Here is a 25579-nt window from a genome sequence, read left to right as displayed (position 1 = left end):
AGTGAGCCATTCACAACTTACAGACTTTTAGAGAGCTTAACATTTTACATTGGTCCCAAACTCATTAGTGCTCACCAGTGAGTTGCTGCTAGCTTACAAAGAGAGCCCGCAACGCTACATTGCTCCTTATAACTCAGTGCTCTTCAACGTTATCGCATTAAAAACATTTTACATTTAGTTTATTACAATATTTTAAACTATTTTTTAAACAGTAAACATATCGGCTTGTCAAGATGTCCGTTGTGTAAATGTACACTCATCAACACGTAACGCCGCATTCGAACTCATCATCAGCGAGACAGACTACGAAGAACAACCCATAATCGCACAAGTATCATCACAACGCATCACGACTCATCAGCGAGCCCGGTCCTCAAAGGGCAAGCCCCGAGTGCTGTAAAATCACTCATTTGAACACTCCATTCTGGCGAATTGCCCGATGATGCTGGATGCAATTACCAGCGAAACGTCGTACTCAAATTGTAAATGTTGTGGTTTCACGCTTAAACACACCGGTGGGCTAAAGCAGTGAACTATTTGTCTTTTGTCAACGTGACACTTTTTTTACTGATTGGCCGTGTCGGGTGGTGGAGGGTTACGACACATTTAAAAATAACGCGATCTAAACCCAAAAACGTTGATTATGAATAATATTGGTCGCGAAAGCCTACGTGTTAAATTGAACACTCCTCAACGGCACGAGAGACCTCATCAGCGAGCCTTACAGCCGCAGGCACAGCAGTAGCGGCGGCGGCGGTGGCGGCTGTCGCAGTCCCGGTGTGTGAAGGTGGCGCGGGTCATAGGAGCGTGGTGCGCGAGACGCAGGTCCCGTTATGCGCGCACGGCCCCTCGCACGCCTCGCTGCCCTGAGCGAGCTGCTGCTGCTGCTGGTTCCCTACCGCCACTGCCACCGCCACCGCGGTCGCAGCGCTGCCCAGCGCCCTGCTGCGCACAGCGGTGGCGTAGTAATCTCCCGGGTCCTCCGCGCCGTAGCGCTCGGCCCAGCGCACGCACAGCACCCGCTGGAACGAGTGCCTGAAGCTGTCCGAGAGGAACCCGTAGAGGATCGGGTTGGCGCAGCTGTTGGCGTAGCCCAGGATGACCGCCAGCTGGTTGACGGTGGCGCCCTGCTGGCCTTCGAACACGTTCACGAGCTGCACCACGTAGAAGGGCATCCAGCAGGCGACGAACACGGCCACCACCATGGTGACCATGAGCGTCACCTTGCGCTCTGAGCGCTTGCGCTGTTGCCAGCCGGCGCGCAGCGCCACGGAGCGCATCTTGGCCACGATGAGCGCGTAGCAGAGGCAGATGGCGGCCACGGGCAGCAGGAAGCCCACCGTGAAGGTGTAGACCACGAACGCGGCCGACCACTCCGGGCGAGGCCACAGCAGGTTGCACACCACGGAGCCGTCGGCGTTCACCCGCGTGTCTGCGTACACGACGATGGGCAGGATGACCACCATGGAGAGGGCCCACACGGCCGCGTTGATGGCCTTGGCCACGCTCGGTCGCCGGTAGCGCGCCGCCTTGATGGGGTGCACCACGGCCACGTAGCGGTCGAAGGTCAACACCGTGAGACAGAAGACGCTCGTGAACATGTTGATGCCGTCCACGCTGAGGACCAGGCGACACAGCGAGGACCCGAAGGGCCAGTGCTGCAGAGCGGTGGACGTGGCGAGGAAGGGCACGCTCATCATGAAGAGCTCGTCGGCCACGGCCAGGTTGAGGATGTAGATGTTGGTGGCCGTCTTCATCTTGGTGTAGCGCAGGATCACGTAGATGACCATCGAGTTGCCGAAGAGGCCCACCAGGCACACGAGGCCGTACGCGGCAATGACGGCCACGACGGCCACGGAGCTGGGGTCGAAGAGACCCCACGACCGGAGGCGTGGTGGGCCCACCGTGGAATTCGTGGGGCCCGGGTCCACGGGTAGGGCCCCGGTGTCGTTGAGAACCATCGTCGTCTTCTTTCAGCGACTCCTACAGCATACGCATGCTGTCTGTGTTCAGGTCGAAACTGCCGTTTGCTGTTTTTTGTTGTTGCTCCGAGGATGGATGAATCGTTGATGTACAAAGCGTTGGTTGGCTATAATTTGTAACTCCTAATATTTGTTGTGTTTTGCTTTTTTCAGCTGATAGCGCAATTTTTTGACAATAACTTACGGTAGCAGCATCGCGTGTATCGGTCCAATCTGTAACCTGTATTCAGAATAATAATTAATACACGTGATGTACGCGTGTGCTAGTTTCGGTGACTGAATTTCCACAGCTCCCATGCAGACCGAGCCTCGATGGTGAATAGAAAAACACAACGCTAACGCTGTTATTCAGGAAACCCTCACACGCATATTTTCTCAACGTCCCGTACGTGGTACCTGTCAGGAATGTGGAGCGAGACCAGCGCCGTGCAATGTAACCCCGGCACTGTCAACTGCGACTTCACGCGATCTAGAGATGAAACTCTCTCCGCACGCAGGCAGTCTGTGGACACCCCCCCCCCCACCACGACATGCATATGTATAGCAGAGAGCTGTCTCAAGCATCACACGTCACTAAAGCCTCCCCTCGGAATTGCGTCGTGCTCAAGACGCGACATTCATCATCAGTCAAGATCAATCCATTACTGGATGAAGTTCTCCCCAAAGAGCCCCCCACCCACCCCTCCCACCATTTCTCTCGATAACTTCGATGTAATAATGATCCACCTAGAATTTGCACTCGAGCTGATTTCATCGCTCCATCTCCTTTGGTCGACGTATTATCCGACGCGAAATTTAGTCACGGACATATCCATGCGAATCCAATCCACTGCTGTATGGTGGCCTCCCTACGCCGTGCATGTCGTAGGGGTTATTTGACCATACTTCCCCACGCTGGTCAAGTTCAAATTGGTGAAGAGCGAGCCCAGGAATGGTTCAAATATCATTCAGAAATCGAACCTGGGTATCCGGATTCAGAGTGCAATGCGCTTACCCACTCTTTCACCCACTCACGAATGTAAACGATGTGACCGTATTAACACAGACGTGGGCTACCACCTCATAAAGACCACAGTCTGCGAATGAATGTTTGTCTTAATACGGCACCAAGATAAGTAGATACGTACTTTCAGTGTTAATTCTAGATTTGAAGTTTTCGTGACTCCAAGGATTCATACTCTTTGTTTTTTTTGGTAAAGTGACGTAGGTAAAAAACTTAAAAGTGTGTCGACACACTTAAGTGGTGTGCTTTCGCTAAGTTGTCCGCACCTGAAGAAGGACGCTTGTGTTGCACCCGAAACGTCGTGATTTAATTTATTTAAATGTTTTACCTACGTGACTTTACCGAAAAAAAACAAGAGTACTTTCAGTATTATTTTTATATTTACATTTTTTTTAATTTTCCCCTTCCCCCTGTATCCCATGAGCTCGCTACATTTGAGAACTAAGTGTTAAATCACCTTCGATTAGCACGGTTGACTACATACGGTGCGAAAGAAGTTCAACATACACACACGTATGCAGGTGACTACTGCCTGTGATTTAAACTTGAGACTCTCAGTGGTGCAATCTCAGCGCTCTTGACCTTTGAGTCACTTCGACAATTCTAAAATCGATTATTTCGCTCATGATAAATTATAATCAAATACAATGCTGGTACGTGTAGGGTGGTACAAACAATAGATGTGCGAAATAGACGGTTAAAACGAGACAAACATTATTGATTCTTAAATGGAATCGTTACCCCGAAGTGATAAATTCATGGAATCATTGGGGACGATACGTCTTCCCCAAAAGTATTCTCTTTTAATCATTCCGATATACAGGGTGTGTCAAAACGATGGACCCGATTTGAAATCGCTATATCTCTGCAACCACGAACCGCCCATGAATGAAACGCTTACCACTTGAAAGGGCGGGGCATGGAGTTTAAATGATTACCGCTAGAATTTCTCTCCCAGCGCACAAACAGCCCCTAGCCTCAGTCATTCGCAAGCTGCAGTTCAGCAAGACTGCATCCGTAATTGCGGTGCAGCGTGCGTTTCAACGGCGTTTTGGCATTGATCCGCCAATGTCAGATCATTCTTCGTTGGTACCGACAATTTGAGGAAACAGACTGTTTATGGAAGGGGAAGAGCACAGGGCGACCACGCACCTCAGAGGACAACGTGAGAAGAGATGCGTTTGGGACGAATTCAACTATCGCCTCGATGTTGTCCGTACAGCAGGTGGAGGGCAGGGCATTTATAAAATGGTTAGTAAAACTTGATAACTCATTAAACCGTTTGTAACTTTGTGTAATTGTAACATGTTGCCATCGTGAAATACACTTTGAAATTGTGTCCATCTTTTTGAAACACCCTGTAGTGGTACACAACCCAGGAGTGCTGTGAATGGTGTGACATCAATTTGGAAGGATATAATACTACATATTCCTGTCATGTGCGTATTGGAGTATTTTCTTAAGGGCACTTTTGTCAAGACAACTACATTTCTTGAAAGTGTGTGCCAACACTTTGGGAACGCGCCGCAGATACTAGCAATAACCTAGCCGAAGATTTTATTTTTGTAATACATCAACCCGCATGTTCTTTGGAAATGGCCATCCGTGCGTCCGTCCCTCTCCGTCCAGTCAGCAAAACTTATTTTAAAAAATAGCATGAGTTATTATTTTATTAACAATTGATCACACCCTCGATACGTACATTACAAGGAGGCACGGCGCTTCAGCGTACACTTACGTTATTGATGCATAGAATGCTAAAAATCCCTGGCAAGAAATCCTAGTGCAGAGAAAAAAGGCGCACGATTTTAACACTGGTTTCAAAAGATAAAAATGAAAAATTACTCCACAGGTATTATCACGGCACGGGAAGCCAGCTTGAAATGATCAGACCACTCAGGTAAGGCGGTGGTGTTGGTCTCAGTTTTCAACATCACCCTCTGGGCAATGTTTGGCAGGCATGCCCACCATACATTTAGTATTTACATTTTTATTTATTTAGGAACACAGGATTGTTTTCATCATAAAGTGAATTTCATTCACATGCGTACATATTTGGATGGGATCCCAATTTAGTTTTGGATTTGTTTACATATCTAATTTGAAAAAGACGTGAAAAGTGTTTCCATTTAACAATATATGTGTATATTGACTGCTTATTTTGCTCAACGATTTCTGATTTGTATCAGGAAATTATGCTGCTTTTTGGAGATCTGATTCATTCGAGGAAGAATGAGCCTCATGGTAAAGAATACAGCTGAGTTAAAGTAAAGAAAACGATGCCATGAATAGCGTCTGTTGAAGGGCAGTAACTCTTAGCACAATGCTAAATACATCACAGATGCAAACACGGCCTTCACCAAGCCCAGCTCCTCTACGAAGTTAAACCGTTACCGTCACCCGTGTGTGCTCGCAAACACAACAAACTTCGTCTGAAAAACTTGACAATGCTTTGGGACTCCACAGGGGTGAACAATGCACGGATAAATATTACAAATAAAATAAATGTCTTACACAGTAATTTTGGTGTTATGCCTAAACCCATTAGCACAAGTAACATGACCGTAGCGCAATGCTTCTGCAGACTATAGCACTTATGAGCCTTCTTTAAGGTAGTGAACAAAAAAAATACTGTAATGAAAATAACTTTCTTCATTGAACCTGGCTAATACTACTACTACCTGCATTTCCCTAAACACATGGCAATGATTATCATCCATAACCGATATGTTAAGACATTTGTCAATTAAATGTTAGATGCGTGTGATTATTGGTAAATACATTCAATATAAATGTACGCATCAGAATTGGCAGCAACTAGATACAAAATAAAACTTCACGAATGTCAAGTGTCAAAATAACGCGAAGATTTGTGCATATTGTAATCTAGCCAGCGAGTTAAGGTGACTGAGCAACAGATAGGGGAAGGGGGGGGGGGTAAATTTGCAGTGACAAAGTGCCAAGCCACCTTTGCATATAGTGTTCTAAAAAAGCAACATGTGGCTTTGAATGATCAGAAAAAACCATGGCACCTCCACGTGGTACTAATGCGAGCGATCAGAGCAAGTTGATAAATTATGACCGAGCAGCTTGAAAAACAATATTTCCATCCGAATGGTAAAAGGCGGGCAATGGTGTTGGTGTGCAACTAAACGAGGTTTAAAATATGTTCTGGAAGAATCAATTTCAGGACTTTCCAAAAATGATACGCACAACACATTTGGCCCGTACATAATTGTGTCAATTACAGAGAGAAGGTGAAGTTGTTCAGTACTTTGTACCGGTTGATACGAAGCAACAATGTGAATAAACGCCATTCGTTTCACTTTAAAAGTGGCGTTGCTTCCGGCACATGCCCAAGCAGCCGAGTGATTAATCCCCCACCATCCATTTGCCAGTCTCTGACTGTGAATCACACTCGCCGCTATACGTCAAAGGTCTCTTTGCAGTTCAACTTTTTCCGAGCGAAAAGCGGCAAGCAGGCTATGTAATACAGACACCACTCTACACCGTCAACACAATTATTTGACCTCTCTTAGAAGCACTTGGAGCAAAGGCGTTGTTCTTGTTGAGGCAGGATTTACACTGTGGTTGTATTCGTTTCATTTATCTACGTTTGCTCAAAGGCTTTAAAGATAGGCATTTTAATCATAATTGCAATCCGAAACGTGCAATTATGTAGAGATTGTATAAATGCTAAAATAATATAGAAAACAAATTCACTTGGCTTGCATCGGTTATAAAAATGCACTTGAAATTATACTAACATGGCAAAATGCATACTAAACTTAATATTTTAAATTGCATCGAAGGTAAATGGTAACACCCTGATGTAAAATATTTTCTAACTTATAAATTATAAAATGATCAAGCTCTTTATACAATTATGATGCAAAATGGTGCTTCCCTGGTTCATAATTAGGGTCACTCGGTCAAGATGGCTCTTCCCAACACTTGGGTGTGGGGTAAAAAAAAAAGAAACCCTGAAAATTAACATTTATTATTTTGGAACGTAAGCTAATTTATTGCCGCATAAGTAGATTTTGTTCTCGTGTTCATGTTGACATGTAATTTCACGGTTCTTATAAACCGAATAAAATCCCACGTGGTTGTAACATCGGCAGATTTCCCTTGTCCGTGCTGATGTCATCCGTGCAGTTGATCCCAGTCGATGGAGGCGAAAAAGTGGTGCAATCGGATTTCGTCGGCTCCGCTGGGTCCCGCACCCAGCCGCTCGGCGGGGCTGAACTGCAGCAGCTGCAAAAATACAAAAGAATAAATAAAGTTATCTAAAATAATATAAATAACCCAGCCAGAACATTCATTCATATGTTCTTGTTCCAGACTCTGCAGGAGGTGGGGGTCAGGCTTGCTTGACTTCGGTGCGTGACCGCAGAACTCTGGTGCCAGTTTGACAACAGATTCTCATGGTCGCATCATCTCAAACTCAAAACTTTGTTGCATTATATGTTGTATGTTGAACTTCTTTCGCACCATAGGTATCCAAGCGTGCCATTCGGAGTGGACTGGGAAGGACAACAAACTAACACAAAAATCAGTTCTAAACAAATTAGTTTGAAATTTAGATTCAAAAGTGCATAACTCCAGTGGCTTCCTAATATCGGAACGAAGAGCGTTCTAGATGCCTGCAGAAGCGCATCCAGTGACCGTCTTTGTTCGATGGGGAGTCAAAAGTCGCTACGAAGATGACCGGAGTTTGTAGGAAAACCGGAGTTTGAGCAGGTAAGACGACAGGCAAGAAGACAGGTAAGGCCCATTAAGCTAAACAGCTCTTTTACAAAGATGACCACAGCCCAAGACCGTGGTCAGCGGCGGTGGTGGCGGTTGCAGGACATTGCAGGGTGATCTACATTGTTGTCAGCATGACACATCTTTGGTGTGGACCATGTTGGCCTCAACGTTGAACAAAAAAAATACAACCAGCAGACCAGGATGGCTGTTATTGGAATAGACCCTAGTGGGGGCAGGTGGAAAAATGCCAGCTGTGGCAATGGTTAAACAACCAGCTGGCCTAATGAGAGCAATTAAGCAGTTTGGAGGCAAGGGCTCGTAGGTGGTCAGGCGACAGGACAGCAAAGTATTCATTTGGGAATGTTCAGCGTTATCCCCTGATAAGCGGCACGCATCTTACTCCGGGCACATTGATTTTCTACCACAAAAAAAATACTTCTTTAGATGCAATTGTTCAATGCAGGAACATGCTGAAAGAGAGTCTGTTGACTTTTCTGGATAAATAAATGTCATTATTATATTTTTATCACGACGACATGAAAAGCTGGCCTTGCTGTGCACAATTGTGCACAGCAAGGCCAGCTGACGCAATCATTTACCTGCCGGAGAAGAGACTGTGCCTCATCGGACAAGTGAGTGGGCAGGCTTAGCTTGGTGTGGGCAGTGATGCCAGTTGGATGGCAGTGACATAGGGCCTGCAGAACAGAAGACAAAACACTTGTTATTATCCAAAGTCACTCCAATTAATTCCCTTTTGGAAAGCAAGAGACCTCCGCATATGCAGCATCTGTTTCAGTGGACATGTAATTCTGGATTATCTGCGGGTGGATTATCCGGGTTGTGAAAACAAGAACCATGTTGCAAATAAAATAATCATCACAAGCACCGGTTCTCGAATGAGGTGTTTCTCGCTAGTTAAGGGTCAGCGACTCATTGCCCAGGAGACCGCACTCACGTCGGAATGTAAACTGAGTAAGGAGCAATGAAAGCAGACGACGCATTCTATAAGTCTGTACCTCCACGGTGAAAGTCAAAGCGTTTCCCTGCTCTGATGAGCAAGGAGGGTGGCGGTACTCATCTCCTGTTTGAATCACTGAGCCAGTGGCAGAAATTACACGCTGCTATCCACAGGACAACCACTGTTGACTTCCCCAAAGTGGTACTTATTTTCTCGACCCCAGAGGCATGATGGGCTGAGTTATCACCATAGCTAAGCAATACATTCTATATTCTATTTTAAATAAGCTTGGATTTTTTTCGATTTAAAGCTTTCGTGACTGCAGACAGCGTCTCCCCGACAGACCTGGTCTTCACCTGAGGACGGCTGCTTGCGTTGTGGCCGAAACGTCGTGAGAATTATTTTATAGTTTTATTTTTATTATTTTATTATTTCCCTTCTACGTGACTTTACCAAAAGAACCAAGAAGAAGCTTAGAATTATCCATGTTTTTGTTTTATCCAGACCACCAATTCTCCCCCCAACCATATCACTGGATAATCAACAACTGACTTTATGTGAAAGCTGAAAATGTGCTTCACAAGCCGGGACAATCAATTTTTTGTCTTTACTTTACCAGAGCTCACTTATTAATTGTCTTCTTTGCAAGTTAGTGATACATTGGAAAACAAATTGCAATTCATCGAATCACCGGGGGGGAGGGGGATAAATCCTTACTCTCCCGGTACTTCCCCATGGTTTCAGCTGCATCCCATTTCCAAAACTGTCCTGCAAAAAACACTACAAATCTAAGAGGGATAAGATGAATGAGGCCGTTGTCTTTTTACTCTCAAACCAACGTACAAGTGTGGATGATTAAATGAGGAATCCGGCATGCGCCTTAGTCGACAAGAACGCAAAACCACACACACAGAGGAGTGTATTCTGGCAAAGCTGTGTGGGCAAATTGTTGCCACTTTACCTCTCCAGTCAGGAGTTCATAGAGAAGAACACCAAAGCTCCACCAATCAGAGACCTTTGTTTCCTGGTATGCAGCAACGATTTCTGAATGGGGGGGGGGGGGGACGAAAAAAACACTTGTGTTAAGTCAGCTTGGCGTGAGCATAGAAGCTGCAATTTACTTTAATGGCGTTGTTTTTCGTAATGTGGTCATCTGAAGCCATCTAAGGACACACACGCACTGACGCAATTTCATCCCATAGAAAAGAGACAAAAGTGCATACGTGTGCAAGCGGAGTGTGGCACGGGAATACTCAATCGTGACCAAAAGAAGTGATGCAAGATGGGGAGAAGCGAGGTCACGTTGGGGCACCACAGTGCCGAGATGTTAACTACCTCGCCTGGTATACATCGTGGGTTTGATCCCAACCCTGACGCCAGTATATTTGAAGTTTGCATGTCTTTCTCCCCGTGGTCGTGTGGATTTTCTCCGGGTCGTCCGTTTTTTCTCTCCACGTTTAGAAACGAGCATTTAAGAGTATTTGGCTGCTTTAAATTTCCACGTGATAAGTCATTTCAATGAGCTACCATTTGTGGCCAGGTCGCTTCTGAAAAAAAGGTATTTCGCTCAGTTGGCCTTACATGATAAAATAAAAAAATAGTTTAGTTTAATTTTAGTAAGTTTAGTTTACCTGGTGCACAGTACATGTCCTGCACGGCTGTCTGGGAGAATGCCTTCTCCACCTCGCTCCACTGGCTGAAGTACGTCACTCGGATGTGTCCTTGAGTCGTAGTCACACGGCATAGTGATGAAGTAAAAGGACAAAAAGAAAACAGAAAAGGCAGGGTTAAAAGTAACAAAAAACACACCATGATGGTCAAACAAACTTTAAGAGCATCACTTTAACCATAATTAATGTACAATCATGAAGTGGAAAGATAAAGGCATCAACAAATATTAAGTGAATCTATAAATCAAATGCGCCTCCATAATTACATAATTAATCTTGCAATTTTGTTTAATAGCGTCTCTTAAACCACACCCTTAAACCACGTGTAATTTTTGGACATTAATGTTTAAAGCAGCAAGTGTAAATTAAAATTTGTATCTGTCTACAATAACACATGCACGCTTACTTGGAATTAGATGCATGATTGGAATGATACTGATAGAATGAGAAACACACAGATGAGAGAACGTATGCATGTTAGAAAAGTGGGCTTGAGGGGGAGAGGTCGGCTAAGGTGATGAAATCAGCATCCGTGTCGGAGCTAAATGACCTTTTGTCATCGTGACTATAAAATGATGGCAATGGTACGGGGAGTCGTTCATCCAGCAGTTTATAAATCCAGGGGAAAAATAAACATAATTACTATATCACTTTACTGATAAAGTACCCATGCCTGTGGTCAGAAATATATTAATCTTGGCCAGCAAGAAAATACATAACAAAAATGTAAGAAATCAAACAATATTGCGAGATTCACACATACATTCACCAATACGACGAGACTGCACGTGGTTTCTTGAACCCAACAGTGCAGACCTTCAAAATGTATTTGCGAAAACATCGCAATACAGGATCCTCCTGAAAATTACTTTCAACTCGGTAAGAGAGGTTATATTTCTGGAAGTACAATAACAACCTACTTCCTTTACCCCTAACTCTCCCAGGGTCCCCCCCCCTTAAGATCAGCTTTGCTAGCGCAATGGGCCTTCCCGCAGGGATACCAAAAATAAAATATAACAAAAATATCGGGTAGGCCCACACCTGTTGATTCAAGCAGAATGTTGCGAGGGTTGAGATCTCCGCACACCAGGCCCTGCTTGTGAAGCCCGTCGAGCGCCTGCACCAGCTGTGCCGCCCACACCCTCACCGGCTCCTCGGGCACGGCCAGTGGCTGGCGCACTGGGCAGCCCCCCCGGCTAGACGGGGGAGCCGCCGCCGACGCCACAAAGAGGCGATCGCGGCGATGGAGGCCGCCTCTGCTGCTGCTGCTGCCCCCACCGGCGTCAGGTGTGTCGCTGGCGGTGGAACTCTTCTCCCGCCGTCGATAGGAGAGTTTGGCAGCCTCGGGTTCGAGTCCTGGCTCATCCTGCGACCGTTCATTTCCATCCCTTTCGTCAAATCCATTTTCTGTGGAATCGCGGGAAGCTCCGGGGTCGGTTCGACTGTCGGTCACGAGGTGCAAGTGTTCGTTTCCGGCCGAAATTGCAATTTGTTCAAAAGCATCGCTCGAGGAATCCTGCGAGGATGCGCAAAAGTGCTTTCCGTTTCCATTTGGTATGTGGTACGTCGCCCCGAAGGACAACTGTACGGACTCTGGGTTCAGTTCAACACTGTGTACGTCCCCAATTATATTGCAGCCGCATTTCTCATCGCCAGCTTCATCTAGTCCCAGCCGGTCCACGGCAAGGATATCGACCACCTCTAGGGGGATATTGACCAAGCCAGGTGCGCTTGATAATGGGTCTGCCAGAGAGTGGCTGCTTTCACCAGCCCTGTTTGAGTCATCGCTTTCAAACGCCACCCCATTACAGAGGTGCTCCTTCCTTTCAGCGGCAATGAAAGGCAAATCATTGGATAGGGCACTCGAATAACTGGCAAAGGCATCCCGCAATTCAGAACTGTCTTTTTGAGTTAAGGCCAGGTAAGACCCGTCGCGATCGTAATTGCAAGCAAAGCCGCTGAAATTGCCTGTGGAATTACAGTGGGCATCGTCGGCAAACTCCTGTCTGCCAATCACCTCGAAGGGGTTGACGGTGATGGTGTAAGGCACGTGGTCACACCGGTCCCTCACCGGGCTGGGCTTCAGCTTTAGCTTCAAGTCCGCCGCTCGAACAGGACTCCTCGCACCGTTCTGCTTCTCGGCGCAATCTTCACGAGTGAGTCGGCTGCACGCTCTGGGCCCCGGCGTGCAGCGACGACCCGTCGCTTTGCTCGGCGACCTGGAGGCCGATCGGCACGGCGAGTCGCTGCAGTCCGACGCAGCCCTGGCACCGCACGCGGCGGGCGTCGGCAGCGGCACAGTTGCGCCGTCGGAGGTAGGTATGCGGTCATTGGGGGCGCGTGTGACGCTGAACGCGTTGGTTCCGCCAATGGGCGCCTGGCACGGCGGGAATCGGTCAGTCATCTCTTCTTGGCCACTTAAGCAGGCGTCCCCTGCCGCCATGCTATTGTGTGAGAGGCATTCCTTTACGCTGTGGCTCAGCAGGCCACAAACATGCCCGCTTCCTTGAGAATCCGGCGTGCCAGCGGACGGAACGTCTGGGCGTGCCTCCCCGCCAGCGTCGGGGAGACACGCCTGAGACTCATCCGGGTGTGTGTACCCCATACGACGTGTCACTTCGCAGCCGACACCTTCGCCTTTGTCATCATTATCGTCGCTATCGCAAGGGTCAGCGACGCCTGTCGACTTGCTCAAATGCCCGGGTGTTGCGCCGGCGTACTGTTTGAGGTTGGGGCTCGTCACGCTGCCCCTCATGCCGCAAGTTACCCTACAGGTGAGTGGACGCTGCCCCACGAACCCCTCGAAGGGCACTTCAGAAGAGAACTGCTTCTTGACATGTGACCACAGGCGCCCGCCTGTTAGAATGAGAAAAGGGTGTGAAATAAAGAGAGGCATTAACGTGAGATGGATAATGATGTCTACCTGTCAATGTATGTGCTATTAAGATATTAAAAGCTACGCAAATATAAATTTGAATGAATCTGTAAATTCTTAAGTAACTTCTGCATGAAAACAATAACTGGCAATCCATTTCACTTGGGCTCACATCATCATACCCTTTGAACGCTAACCATGAGAGCAGCCATGAGCGATACAATACAAGTGTCAAAAAGCGACCGGATTTCGATGGTTTTTGTCGCCCCCCAGCTCTGGATCGTCGTTGCGTGCCTTGTACGTGCTGCAGCAGCAAGAATATGGAGTCGTCGGTGATGTAGTAGCGAAGCAGTGGCACCATGAAGGGGACACCCTGGGGCAGCACCGTCCGCCGACCAGGCGAGTCGCCGCTCGTCTTGCGCACGCTCTGCACAGAGACCACGGCCGGTTGATTATCGTAAGATGTTAAGAACCACATTTGCACAACGAAAACCATCACATTCAATTTGGTTCTGCTATGAGCATTTTAAATATCGGTTTGGCTGCAATTTACTCTTTTGTGGCAGGGCTAGTGGGAAAGTGCTGCCTGCTACTGCGTGGGTTAGAGGTATTTTGAAGGTGAGCTCGGTAGTAGTTCTTTGATATCCACACTTCTCTGCGAGACTTCAGAATGGATTCTTTGTCTTGTGATGTGCAACCAAAAGCAAAATCCGTATACAATGAGGGAAAAAGACAAAATCATAAAAAAAATTATATACAGTATCTTGAGGTGGCTCAGCTGTGAGAGGCTAGTACTGTTTAGAACCCTAGATGAATCTGGGTTTCAGCCGTGCATGATTAAACTGGGTTCTCTAAAATAGTGAATATATGGACTCAACCCATTCACGAATGACTGCACACACACAAAAACAAGCACATACGTAGTTTTTACTTAAGTCAACTGTCTCTCTAGCAGGGCAAGTTATCAAGTGCAGAATATCCAAATAGACTCTCGGGAAGAGGTAACTGGAAGGTTGTCAAAAGTAGTTTTGTGATATAATCTTCCAGAGAACACCCTGAAGAAGATGTATTTATTTTTGCTAGAGACCCAAATGGAAATGCTTTATTTCTGTGATATGGCAAAGATGAGCAAAGATTGAATATAAATGTCCAAATGGAAAAAAGAAAACATGTAAAAACAACGATCATACCACACCAGTGGGTCACAGCAAGCCCTCGCACCACGGGAAATAGAAAGAAAATAAATGACATTTATGTTAACATTTTTCTTTTCTGAAATGTGAAGAGGTTTGCTTATAAGACGTGTTAATATGTATTGCGCGGCGCTTATTACAGAATGCAAATTTTTATTTGAGTCAAAACACAGTCGAGCATATCAACAGCGCGAACACATTTTCAAATAGACGCCCACACCTAGGTCATCCGCGCACGTTGACATTTTAGCAAATTACATCGGAAATCGAGAAGAGGGAGTGTGGTTATTGTTTTATTTTACAGATGCCCAACTGCACGTTTCTCATTTTGTATTGCATGTTTCCACAGCCTCAATTATGAATGGATTATATATATTTTTAATTTTGGTTCTGAATAAAAAATAAATCTGCCAAGGTAGGATAACTCACCTTTAGGATGTATTTCTCTCCGGTATTTTGGTCTTTAACAAGTAAAACCTAAACAGAACACAACACACATTTTCAAAACAATAAACATATGCACAGGAATACCTTCCACTTTCGTCTGGTTAGGGACCAGAGCATGAACGAATGTCAAAAATGGACAAATGGCAAAGCAGAGACTTTATTTAGCTTGCGAATTTATTTTGGCCGGTGAAAAACGTACTTGCAAATAACTGCAGTAAATATAAAAAGTACGTGCAAATAACTATAGTAACTATATAACACACGCGTGTGAAACCTAAATAAACAGAAATAAAAGAAAAATAAACGTAAGAATAAATAAACAAAACTAAATAAACAAAATGATACCTTGAAAGAGTTGTATTCTTGCGTAAGTAAACACTGTAGTATTATACTGTTATCACAAAATAACTATGAATTGTTTACAGTATAATCACAGAAATAAGTACAGTCTTAATAATATATGAATAAACACAAATATAAGAGATGCTCACTGAACGACTTCTATTCAAAGACTGAACGAAAAAGATGGCGCGTGGCACGAACGTCATGGAAGGTTTTGGGATGAAATTGGACGAAAGAGGAAAGGCACGTGGATGAAATTTTAAATGTGGTTATAATTGAAAACGGCCGAAAGAGCGAAGTGACGAAAATCAAGTCGCTGTATGTTGAACTTCTTTCACACCGTACAAAGCCAACCTTGCTAATCGGTACCAAGGACCATCTGTCACAGCCACATAATCAGCGGAGCTGCTGTGTAGACACGGACTTATTCAAACTTTTGGTTCTTGAGTTAAAAGTGGAATGACAACAGCTATTTCAACATCTCAAGATGGACAACATCTTTTCATATATCAATAGTATGTAAGATGGATGTTTGAAAAACTCTAATTCAGACATCCCATCGATAGGTATCTGGCAAATATAACAAAATAAAATTACTCCACTTAATGATTTTTTCCAGTTCTCCAGGTCAAGTCATGTCTTCTCAAAACATATTATTGCAATTTGGAAAAGGGAATGTATTCTGCCTATTTCTTGTGCATTACTCATCCTCATAACGCTCTTCATTCTTGAGTTACAATAAACCTTACTCATTTGATTACTATAAATTACACCAATCAAAAAAAGTTAAAGAGTCCACCCCCACCTTGTCAAAAATGCTGAGAACTTTGTAGTACTTGAGTTCCTCGGGTGGGCCACTCAAACTCCGCATGTGCCTGAGCCCAAGGCTGCTGAATCCCTGGGTGAAGACGCACGCGCGACACACACACACACGTGGGTTACAGAACGTACAAAGTTGCCACCGAGACAAAGGCAGACAGACCTGTATAGTTGCGGCTCATACTGCGGAGTGTGCTGGCCCGTTCCCCAGGTGCTGCGTGAAGATACGCTCCGCTCGCATCAGGTATTGCTGCGTCTTCCTCCTCACAGCCTCGCGCCTCACCGGATCCGGGTCCGCTGCAAGTAGATGATGGAAGAGACATTCCAAGGCGTTGCTGTTACTGCATTGAAAGTTACGCAGCTACGTACATGTATTCTATGTATGTATGCTGATCTAGTCATCTCGGAGGTGCTCTTTAACTACTTTTGTGTGTTCCTTGGTTCTTTCGGTGAAGTCACGTAGATAGAAAATAAAAATAATAAATAGAAATCTTCAGTTTGTCTTTCGATTCAGTTCCAATGACGTACGTGTACAGAACCGGAAGAAAAACTAAAATAATTTTTTTTTTATCAGTACCAAAGCTCCCACAAGGCCATGCGGAAGGGCACGTGGCATAGATTGGCGCCAGCTATCATGGTGTGCAGTCGTTTCGCGAGAGTTCTCTGCAGTGAGTACAATATCTACATATGTAAATATGTGCATAATGCTTTGACAAATTTCTAAAGAACTTGAGAGATATGAGGGTTACTGTGACCCTGTGCTGCTCTTAATTCCCATACACTGCGAATTTAACTTATTGAATATTTGCCACAAAATGGTCATATCAATTATAAATAAATGTTTACTTCGTGCCATTAAGGGAGCTTGTATGCTGATGTACGTTTTGTTATGCCCCATCTATGTATCTGAACTGCAATTTGATTTTCATTAAGCCAGTTTGTTTGATATAAACTATTAAAAATAAAAACAAATTATTTATCAGGTAAGGCCCACATAGCTACATAGCTCTTTTGCAGAAGTGACCGGGCCAAAAATGATAGCTCACCGAAGTTGCTAATGTGGAAATTTATAGCAGTGAAAAACCGGAGGATCCGAATAAAAATCCACGCAATCACAGGGAGAACATGCAAAATCAAATATGAAGGTGGCAGGGTCGGGAATGAACCCAATACCTACTTTATACTTCCTCACCACCATGGCGCCCCTAACAAGATGGTAACAAGAGAGTATTTCAAGAGCTGCAATTAGCCAAATAAATGTGACGAATATTGAGCAGCCATTGGTAATTAAAGGCAGCTGCCTGGATTGACACCCAGGTCTCAGCGGTGCCAGCTCTGCCCTCAGAATTGAGTCATCTGGCCGCTTCGCTATCTTAATCTTAATTGTATATCGTTTTCCCTTTTTCAAGCTTCCAGATGGCAGATGCCTGGATGGTACAAAACAAAGGGCACAAGCATCGGTGTGTACGGCAAGCGGCGATTGTCGCCAGCCCATACCTTGCACGCCGCGCAGCAGCAGTCCCACGCTGCTCTGGTAGTGGTTGAAGGCCCCCTCGTAGCGCTCAGCTGCCTCCGCCTCCAGCGCCAGCCGGATCTGTGCGGCCGCCTGCAGCAGGTAGGCGCCCTTTCCGCTGGCGGTGTCGAAGCCAGCTCTGCGCGACGGTGAGCCGCGCACGCGGTCCAGGTATGACGCCGCCTTGGACAGTGGCCCCGTACCGCTGCTGACGCCACTACCACCGCCAGGGGGTGAGCTTTCTGGGAAGGCCATGGCGCCTGTAGGAGGGCTGCGTGACCCACGGTCGAGGCACGCAGGAGCTCCCGGCTTGCTCAATTCTGACAACACAATTTCAGACAATTGGTTGTAATTTACCATGAAAATTGCGCATCGCCAAAACGACCAATGTTTTGATGCCCGAAATAAAAATTAAATGGTGCGTTTTATTGTTTCCATGTAGGATGGCATAAATTACTTGTTTTCATCAAACAAAATAAATTGTATTTTATACATATATATTGCTCCACAGGCATTGAAGCATTAATTTAATTTGCAAGAGATATAATGGTAGATGGAATACAGAATCAACTCTCAGGAAAAGCATTCTGCCAAATTCCAAGGATAACTCACGTTTCAATTAATATGTGTTCACGTACCAGTAAACATTGGACATCATTTCTAGCTGAATGGAGGCAGAAATCGAGTGTCTTGTTTTCTCGTGAGTGCAATCACATTTCAGATAAAACGCAATTACCTGAAGCAAGCTCTTGCCTTCAAAATACAATAAGCCTGACATTGATGGCTCTCTCGAATGCCAGGTGAACATAAGAGAAAATAGCAAACGGAAGCATGCTTAACTCACCTTTTATTTATTTTACTTTTCCGATAAAACTATATTCCACTTGCACCCTAAGTATCTGTCATGCCAACATTTCCAATAGGAACTCTGCAGCTCGCAGTGCATGACCCTGTGTCAAAGAACGGCTCCAGAAGAGGTGATAATGCAGAATTGCTGCTGAAATAATTTCAATGGGGGTTATTTAACCATACTTCACCAAGCCCCTCTGTATGGGTGGAAGGTAGGTAACATATCTGTAGGAGCATTTAAAATACATTAACACGGAGGCTTTCGCAACCAATCTAACCCAAATAAACTCTTATGGATAAAATACATTACTCGGATGGATTTTGCCACATTGCCCTCTGCTGCTCACCACATGGCCCCACAGCCAAAAACACCCTGATACAACACCGTGGTTAACCAAACATCGACGATCCACGCTCAAACCTGCTTCTGTAATTTGATGAGGTCAGGTGCATTCCACATGATTTGGTCATAGACACATACATGATATGAAATGCTAAGGCATTGTGCTGTAGCCTAGAGACCATACCAGGAGTCTGAGCACCGGTTCCATCATGCGGCAGCCGAGGGCTCTCACGAGTCTCTGTGGCCGTCCTTCCCGATAATCTGGTCACTCTGGACGCATGTTCCAGGCCATGGCCAGAGTACCAGCCCTGGTCAGTCCCAGGACTGGGACCCGGGCCAAGAGGTGGCACCAGGGGCAGCCACAGGCCGTTGCGAGTCGTCACCCTCTGCAATGGCGCACAAGTTTGGCCGACGCCTCCCTGGAAGGCAAGTGCGGCACACCATGCAAAGCAATGCTGCATCACAGAATATAATCATCTTCATCCTTATGTAATAAGAGAGCGCCATCTCCTGGATTATTGTGGGGGGTATATTACTTTATACAGTCTATGTGTCTCTAAGGTGAGCATTACATCTAGGTGAAAGTTGATGGGGCGGATCGACCAGGGAAGCCTCTGGAACGTTCCCGAAGGTTCCAGGAGGGGCGTGGCCAGAGGCGGGGCTTAGCCTCCGGGGAGTGAATATAAGCCGGGGGCACAGCAACGTTAGGGGTCGGTGTTTGAAGATAAAGAGGAGCTACCCGTTGCCGTCTCCACCTGCCACCTGGCGGCTCGACCTCCGGCCGCTCCCTAGCGCGCCGTCAGCCAGCAGCGTGTTAGAGAGCGGGTGAGCGCCACGTGGCGCGGGGCAGTGTAGCCACCCAAGCGGGTGGACATCCGCAGAGAGAGAGCGCGAGAACAAGTCTGTACCGAAGATTTATTCATGAACAACTTCAAGTTTCTACCATGTCGAAGCCACTCATTACACTTGCATAGAGATCTATAGACTTAACATACTCCTACAAGATCCATAGGCTTACATATTTTTCTCAGCCAAAAGTCAAGTTATCGCATGAGGTCAACTGCTCATATATTTTTTCTACACAAGCTTCTATTCCATGCCTCTTCTCTCATCACATCCACTGACCTCAAATCTTGTATCAATGCATCCTTCCATCTCACCCTCAGTCTCCCTCTCCTTCTGCCCTGGCATGTGCATAACCTGTCTAACCTATGAGTCTGTGTGAGCCTATCGATCTTTAGTCTCCATGGCCCTTAATATTTTATCTTCCTCCGTCTCTTCTCAACACCTGCCCAAATAATCTAGTCTTCCCTACCTTGTCTACTCGAGAATAAAGATGTTTATAACATATTTTTTATCATCTATATTGGTGACCATCAGGCATAACAATTCACTTTGTTTATACAAGGCACTCATGCTTATTGATTTGACCTGAAGCTTCAAAAAGATTCCAATGGCACATGGAACATGCTCTGCTTTTCCCAAACATTTCTGGAATGCTATTCTTATCATTGGCTGTACGCAGAACACTGACAGTGTCTAGATTAGACTCATCTTGTTTTTTCAAAGATATAAAAAAAAAAAATTGGAAAATAAAGAGCATAGGTATATCTTTGGAAATTATTGAAGGCAGACCAGTATACAACGATGACAAAGATACGAGCAAGAGTTGAGTGAAGTACCTGAGAATGAAATGCAAGATACAAAGGTACTTGAAGAAGAGTTAGTTCAACGCATATCATCTGTTGAAACATATGGGTCGGAAACACGAATTCTGACAAAGAACATGGAACAATAGAGCCGAACAGTACACCAAGGAGCACGGAGAGGAGCATGCTGTAAATTACCCTAAGGTACGGAAAGAGGAACACATGGATTGGAGAACAAATGGCAATTACAAGCATAATCTTGGGACCTTCATGCAGCAGTGAATATAAAGTGAAGTTGATAAAGTGTAGAGATGCATTCTTGGAATTACACTGACAAAAATAACATATTGACTGTGAAGAAAAGTGAACTTCGGTATGACATCACAAGAAGGGACGATAGCAGTGAGACAACACTAGTGACATAATGGCAACCAAAGTTGGGAACAGTCCCCAAAGTATTACCACTGCAGAGATGTAGTGACAAGAGCAGCGCATGTGCAACAGGGAGACATTGCGGCGTTGCAGGGTGGCGAAGCATGGGGACGACGTGGGAAGGCCTTCGCCCAGCAGCGGAAAGAACATGGTTGATGATCATGACAATATTCAAGTTGGAATGCGCAGATTAGTAACCGTGTGTGAACTCCACCTACTTGGAAAAACACACGGATCTCGTGGCTCTGGTGAAGCGCGGAGACGGTGACTGAGAACTGCAAGAGGTCCTCTGCGCGCTGGCGTCGCTCCTCAATCAGGCGTGGGTCAAACCGCCCTGCACGGCAGGATCAGCGGAGCGGGAGTGCAACGTTAGACACGGCGGGCACCGCGCTTGTCTGCGCCCTGTATATCATAATGATCCATGCTCCCCCCCCATGCCCCCAGGTCCCAGAAATAAGCTGGTGGTCCATACACAGGCTGTGCTTCTTCATAAACAGAGTGCACAGAGGGTTGATGTTACTTTGAGCAAAATATGTTTTTTTTTTACACACAATATAACTCTAAAACAGTTTGTCTATTATCACATTGTATGAACAACAGAAAACCGATGGATGACAATCTATTAATCAATAATTTTCCCAGTTGTACTATATACTTCTAGGCACAATGTCCTAAACGTCAACCATCGTGCCGGACAACACGCGATACAACTAGAAAACATAAGAGGATTTTTTTGGATTAGATCACGTAAATATATATTTTTGTAAATATTTACGCAATCGAACCCAAAAAACCCCTCTATTGTGGATATTCGTCGCGAAGGCCTATGTGTTAAACAACTAGAAAACACATCGCAAAGCAAGCAATATTATCTTTCTACCACAGAAATCACTTTTTTGTCTCATTGGGCACAAGGTCCTCAAAAGGCATTCTCACAGAACCCGAAGCCATTCCAGCCCTTACCAAAAAGCCTGTTTTTGGGGAACGGGGGAAAATCGTCGGCACGCAGCTGCAAAGTGCTATAAATAGCATAAAGGGCCTTGTGTAACCTCTTGATGTCCCGGTAGCGCTTGCACACCTCTAGCTATGAGGGCGGAGGCTCGTTAAGTGGTCACACAAGGGTGAGGAGCAGGGGGGGTCGCAGGGAAATGGAACAATGGGAGCAGGAAAAGCACAGGACATGGGTTGGAGGCCAAAATAAAAGGTTACGAAGAGGAAACAGAAAGTAAAGAATGCGTGTTAATTCAGTGGTTACAGATGGCAGTGACAGCACAGTCAAAATTAAGAATATATTGAATATGAATATTATGGACATGGTTACCAACGCTAAGCAGTTAAATACAAACAAGTGGATTACTGCATGAATGAAAGACGTGCACTGTTTTATGAGTTACCGACGATTCAAACGTTTAATAACAAAACTGCATGTTTTGTGTGTATGGCTTCAGAGAGACGAGACCAGAAAGGTAAGTATAAACCTCTTAGTTCCCATTGACGTGACACATGATATGGCTGTATGGTATGCGTTGTGCACACGTATAAAGTGAGCTTCAAGGGTGCTTCACCCAGAAAAAGACCACCATTTGAGCTGCCCAGAACGATTTTTCTGCCTGCTTGAGAACTGCAAAAATATGCCTTTATAGTTCAGCTGTCTACTTGTTGACCTAAGTGATAAATGAGCAGCAAGTCCAGTACTTTGAGCAAACTTTGAATGGAAAGTGATAAGCTGACACGTTCTCTCTCACACGTGTGCACACACACACCTTAAAGACATCTTCGGCATTTGACCTTGACACGATCTGTGGATTAAAACACATCTGTGAATTTGACCATAATACAGAGCAAACCACAAGTTTATACAACAGCTGAAGGCTGCAGTGTTTGCACACTGTACTTGCTGTGACACTTTCAGATCAGCAGCCATGTGGAGGTTAAGCCCGCTTGCCTCCCTGTTCACAGATACCAGGCTTGACTCTGGTCGCCGGTTGCGTTAAACAACTTAATTGAAATATCTCCAACACGTTTCGGTTATAAAGACCGGGAATTGGGGGAAATTGTCACTGTAGAAATATTATTAAATAGATTTAGAAGTAGAAAAATAACCTTGGGTGGATCTATCCCTCCATCACTATCAGGGTAAGATTGCTGTAATATAAATTCTGCAATGGAATGTGGTGGCTTCAAATGTGAAAACATTTGCAGATATGACAACTTTCTATTTTCAGTAGTCAAAAGATAAAAATGTAACGTTGTTGCTCCTCGTGCTGCCAAAGAAGTTTACCGAAATGATAACAACTTTCGGGGAAATTCTCTAAGGTGGCGCACTGCCCATTGCGAGAGTTTCACATGGACATTTCTTCCTTTCAAAAGGTCAGGAGCAGTGCAATAAAGACACAATTTACAATAACTGACGCATTTTTGTTTGCTCATTCACGAAGCTTAAAAGAGCCAGGAGCTGTTTGTATTTTTGCCTTTTCCTCTTGTAAACACAGTGGTGGTCATCTTGGTCTCCCATGGCCATTGACCACCGCGTTTTGTCACGCAAACTTTGAGGTGCCAAAACTGCAACACTGCAAGTAGGATGCAGGGCATTCCCAATTTAAGAGCTGCTTGGTTTGTCGTTTCCTTTTCACTTCTAAATTAACAAGTGGCGGCCAATTTAGTGATCTCCCCCGAGGTCACTGACCACCAAGATGCCCGCGCGTTGTCACGTGAACTTTGAGTGCCGAAACTGAAAAACTGCAAGTAGGTTGTGGGGCATTCCCAACTCAAGATCTGCTTGCTTTGTGGTTTCGTTATCACTTCCCAAATTCACACCAAGTGGCGGCCACTTTGGTGATCTACCCCTGCGGGTAACTGACCACCAAGATGGCCGCACGTGACGTCACGCGAAGGTTGCGGTGCCGAAACTGCAACACTGCAAGTAGGTTGTGGGGCATTCCCAACTCAAGAGCTGCTTGCTTTGTCGTTTATTTTCCTCCTTTTAAATAAACACCAAGTGGCAGTCACCTTGGTGATCTACCCTACGAGTAACTGACCACCAAGATGGCCGCGCGTTTTGTCACATTAACTTTGAGTGCCGAAACTGCAACACTGCAAGTAGTGCAAGTAGGTTGTAGGGCATTCCCAACTCAAGATCTGCTTGGTTTGTTGTTTCTTTTTAACTTCCTAAACTAACACCAAGTGGCGGCCACCTTGGTGACCTACCCTACGAGTAACTGACCACCAAGATGGCCGCGCGTTTTGTTACATGAACTTTGAATGCCGAAACTGCAACAATGCAAGTAGGTTGTGGGGCATTCCCAACTCAAGATCTGCTTGGTTTATCGTTTCTTTCCCTCCTTTTAAACTAACACCAAGTGGCGGCCACCTTGGTGATCTCCTCCAAGGGAACTGACCACCAAGATGGCTGCGCGTTTTGTCACGTGAACTTTGCGTGCCGAAACTGCAAGTAGTGCAAGTAGGCTGTAGGGCATTCCCAACTCAAGATCTGCTTGGTTTGTCGTTTCTTTTTAACTTCCTAAACTAACACCAAGTGGTGGCCACTTTGGTGATCTCCTCCTGCGGGTCACTGACCACCAAGATGGCCGCACGTTTTGTCACGTGAACTTTGAGTGCCGAAACTGCAACACTGCAAGTAGGTTGTGGGGCATTCCCAACTCAAGATCTGCTTGGTTTGTCGTTTATTTCCCCCCTTTTAAATAAACACCAAGTGGCGGCCATCTTGGTGATCTATCCTACGACTACGAGTAACTGACCACCAAGATGGCCGCGCGTTTTGTCACATGAACTTTAAATGCCTAAACTGAAACACTGCAAGTAGTGCAAGTAGGTTGTGGGGCATTTCCAACTCAATAGCTGCTTCGTTTGTCTTTTATTTCCCTCCTTTTAAACTAACACCAAGTGGTGGCCACCTTGGTGATCTCCTCCAAGGGATCTGACCACCAAGATGGCCGCGCGTGACGTCACGCGAATCGAGCGGCACGACGACGTCGAGGCGAATACAAAACAAAGACGCGGGGTTTCTAGTCGACGGGCACAACAACTAACACAGCACTCAGTGGGGTAGAGAAGTAAATAACAACTCGTAATGTCTGTATTGTACACAGCGACAATAACAACAACAACGCGTGGTGCTACGTGGCCAAGCCGGGCCACGAGCGCACTTCATAACAACAACAAAGGTCCCCCGTACAGCCTGGTCCGACTGTTAGGGGCAAGTGCCGTTCGCGAGTAGCACCGGCACGGCACACGAGGGGGTGGTGGGCCAGCACCACGCCCGGCCGCCTTTGTATCTCTATCGATATTTACACACACGCCGCACACCGCAGCAGGCAACTGATTTGAGGCCGAGTCGACCTAGGGGAGGCCCAGGACCGGTATTGGTGGCAGTGAGCGGGAATGGAACTCGGGTGGCCGGGTTCGTGGGGCCACCACCACCAACAACATCACAGGGGACGCGGGGATTTGTTGTTGCTGTTGTTGCCGTTGTTGTTGTTGTCGCCTGTTGTGATTACAAAAAGGCGAACTAAAAACAAACCTAACCAACAATTACGTGTAAAAGATGCGCGCGGTGTAGGGATGAGGGTGGTGGTGGTTAGCTGTCGTGGGTAAATACGTGAGCGGTGACGGCGAAGAGCGAGCGGCCCTTGTCGGAGACGGTGTAGAAGCGGGCGAGCTCCAGGCTGCCCCAGTCGCCCGCCATCCCCATCACGCCGCCGACAACGTGGTGGGGGTCGATGCCAGAATGTG

At 45.9% G+C, this 25579-nt stretch overlaps 2 protein-coding genes across 2 annotated transcripts; both read right to left on the bottom strand.

Annotated features, from left to right (window-relative positions):
* Positions 1–797: 797 nt before the first annotated feature.
* On the bottom strand, positions 798–1961 carry LOC144728714 (somatostatin receptor type 1-like). Its single transcript, XM_078608323.1, has one exon. It carries the CDS (start codon positions 1959–1961, stop codon positions 798–800), a length of 1164 nt encoding a protein of 387 aa, XP_078464449.1.
* A 4864-nt stretch (positions 1962–6825) lies between these two features.
* LOC144728836 (ribosomal protein S6 kinase delta-1-like) lies at positions 6826–25579 on the bottom strand. Its single transcript, XM_078608520.1, has 13 exons — positions 25446–25579; positions 22591–22626; positions 18931–19165; positions 17539–17874; positions 16226–16338; positions 16028–16120; positions 14863–14910; positions 13535–13667; positions 11407–13221; positions 10327–10416; positions 9657–9739; positions 8337–8432; positions 6826–7242 (listed from the first exon to the last, which is right to left on the bottom strand). The coding sequence occupies exons 1-13, from the start codon at positions 25536–25538 to the stop codon at positions 7132–7134; spliced, it is 3282 nt and encodes a 1093-aa protein (XP_078464646.1). The 5' UTR covers positions 25539–25579; the 3' UTR covers positions 6826–7131.

This window comes from Lampetra planeri, chromosome 30 (genome assembly GCF_965212315.1).
Source record: "Lampetra planeri chromosome 30, kcLamPlan1.2.h2, whole genome shotgun sequence".
Classification (NCBI taxonomy): Eukaryota; Metazoa; Chordata; class Hyperoartia; order Petromyzontiformes; family Petromyzontidae; genus Lampetra; species Lampetra planeri.
Note: the sequence above shows the minus strand (reverse complement) of the source record. Positions and strands in the feature narration are given on the sequence as shown.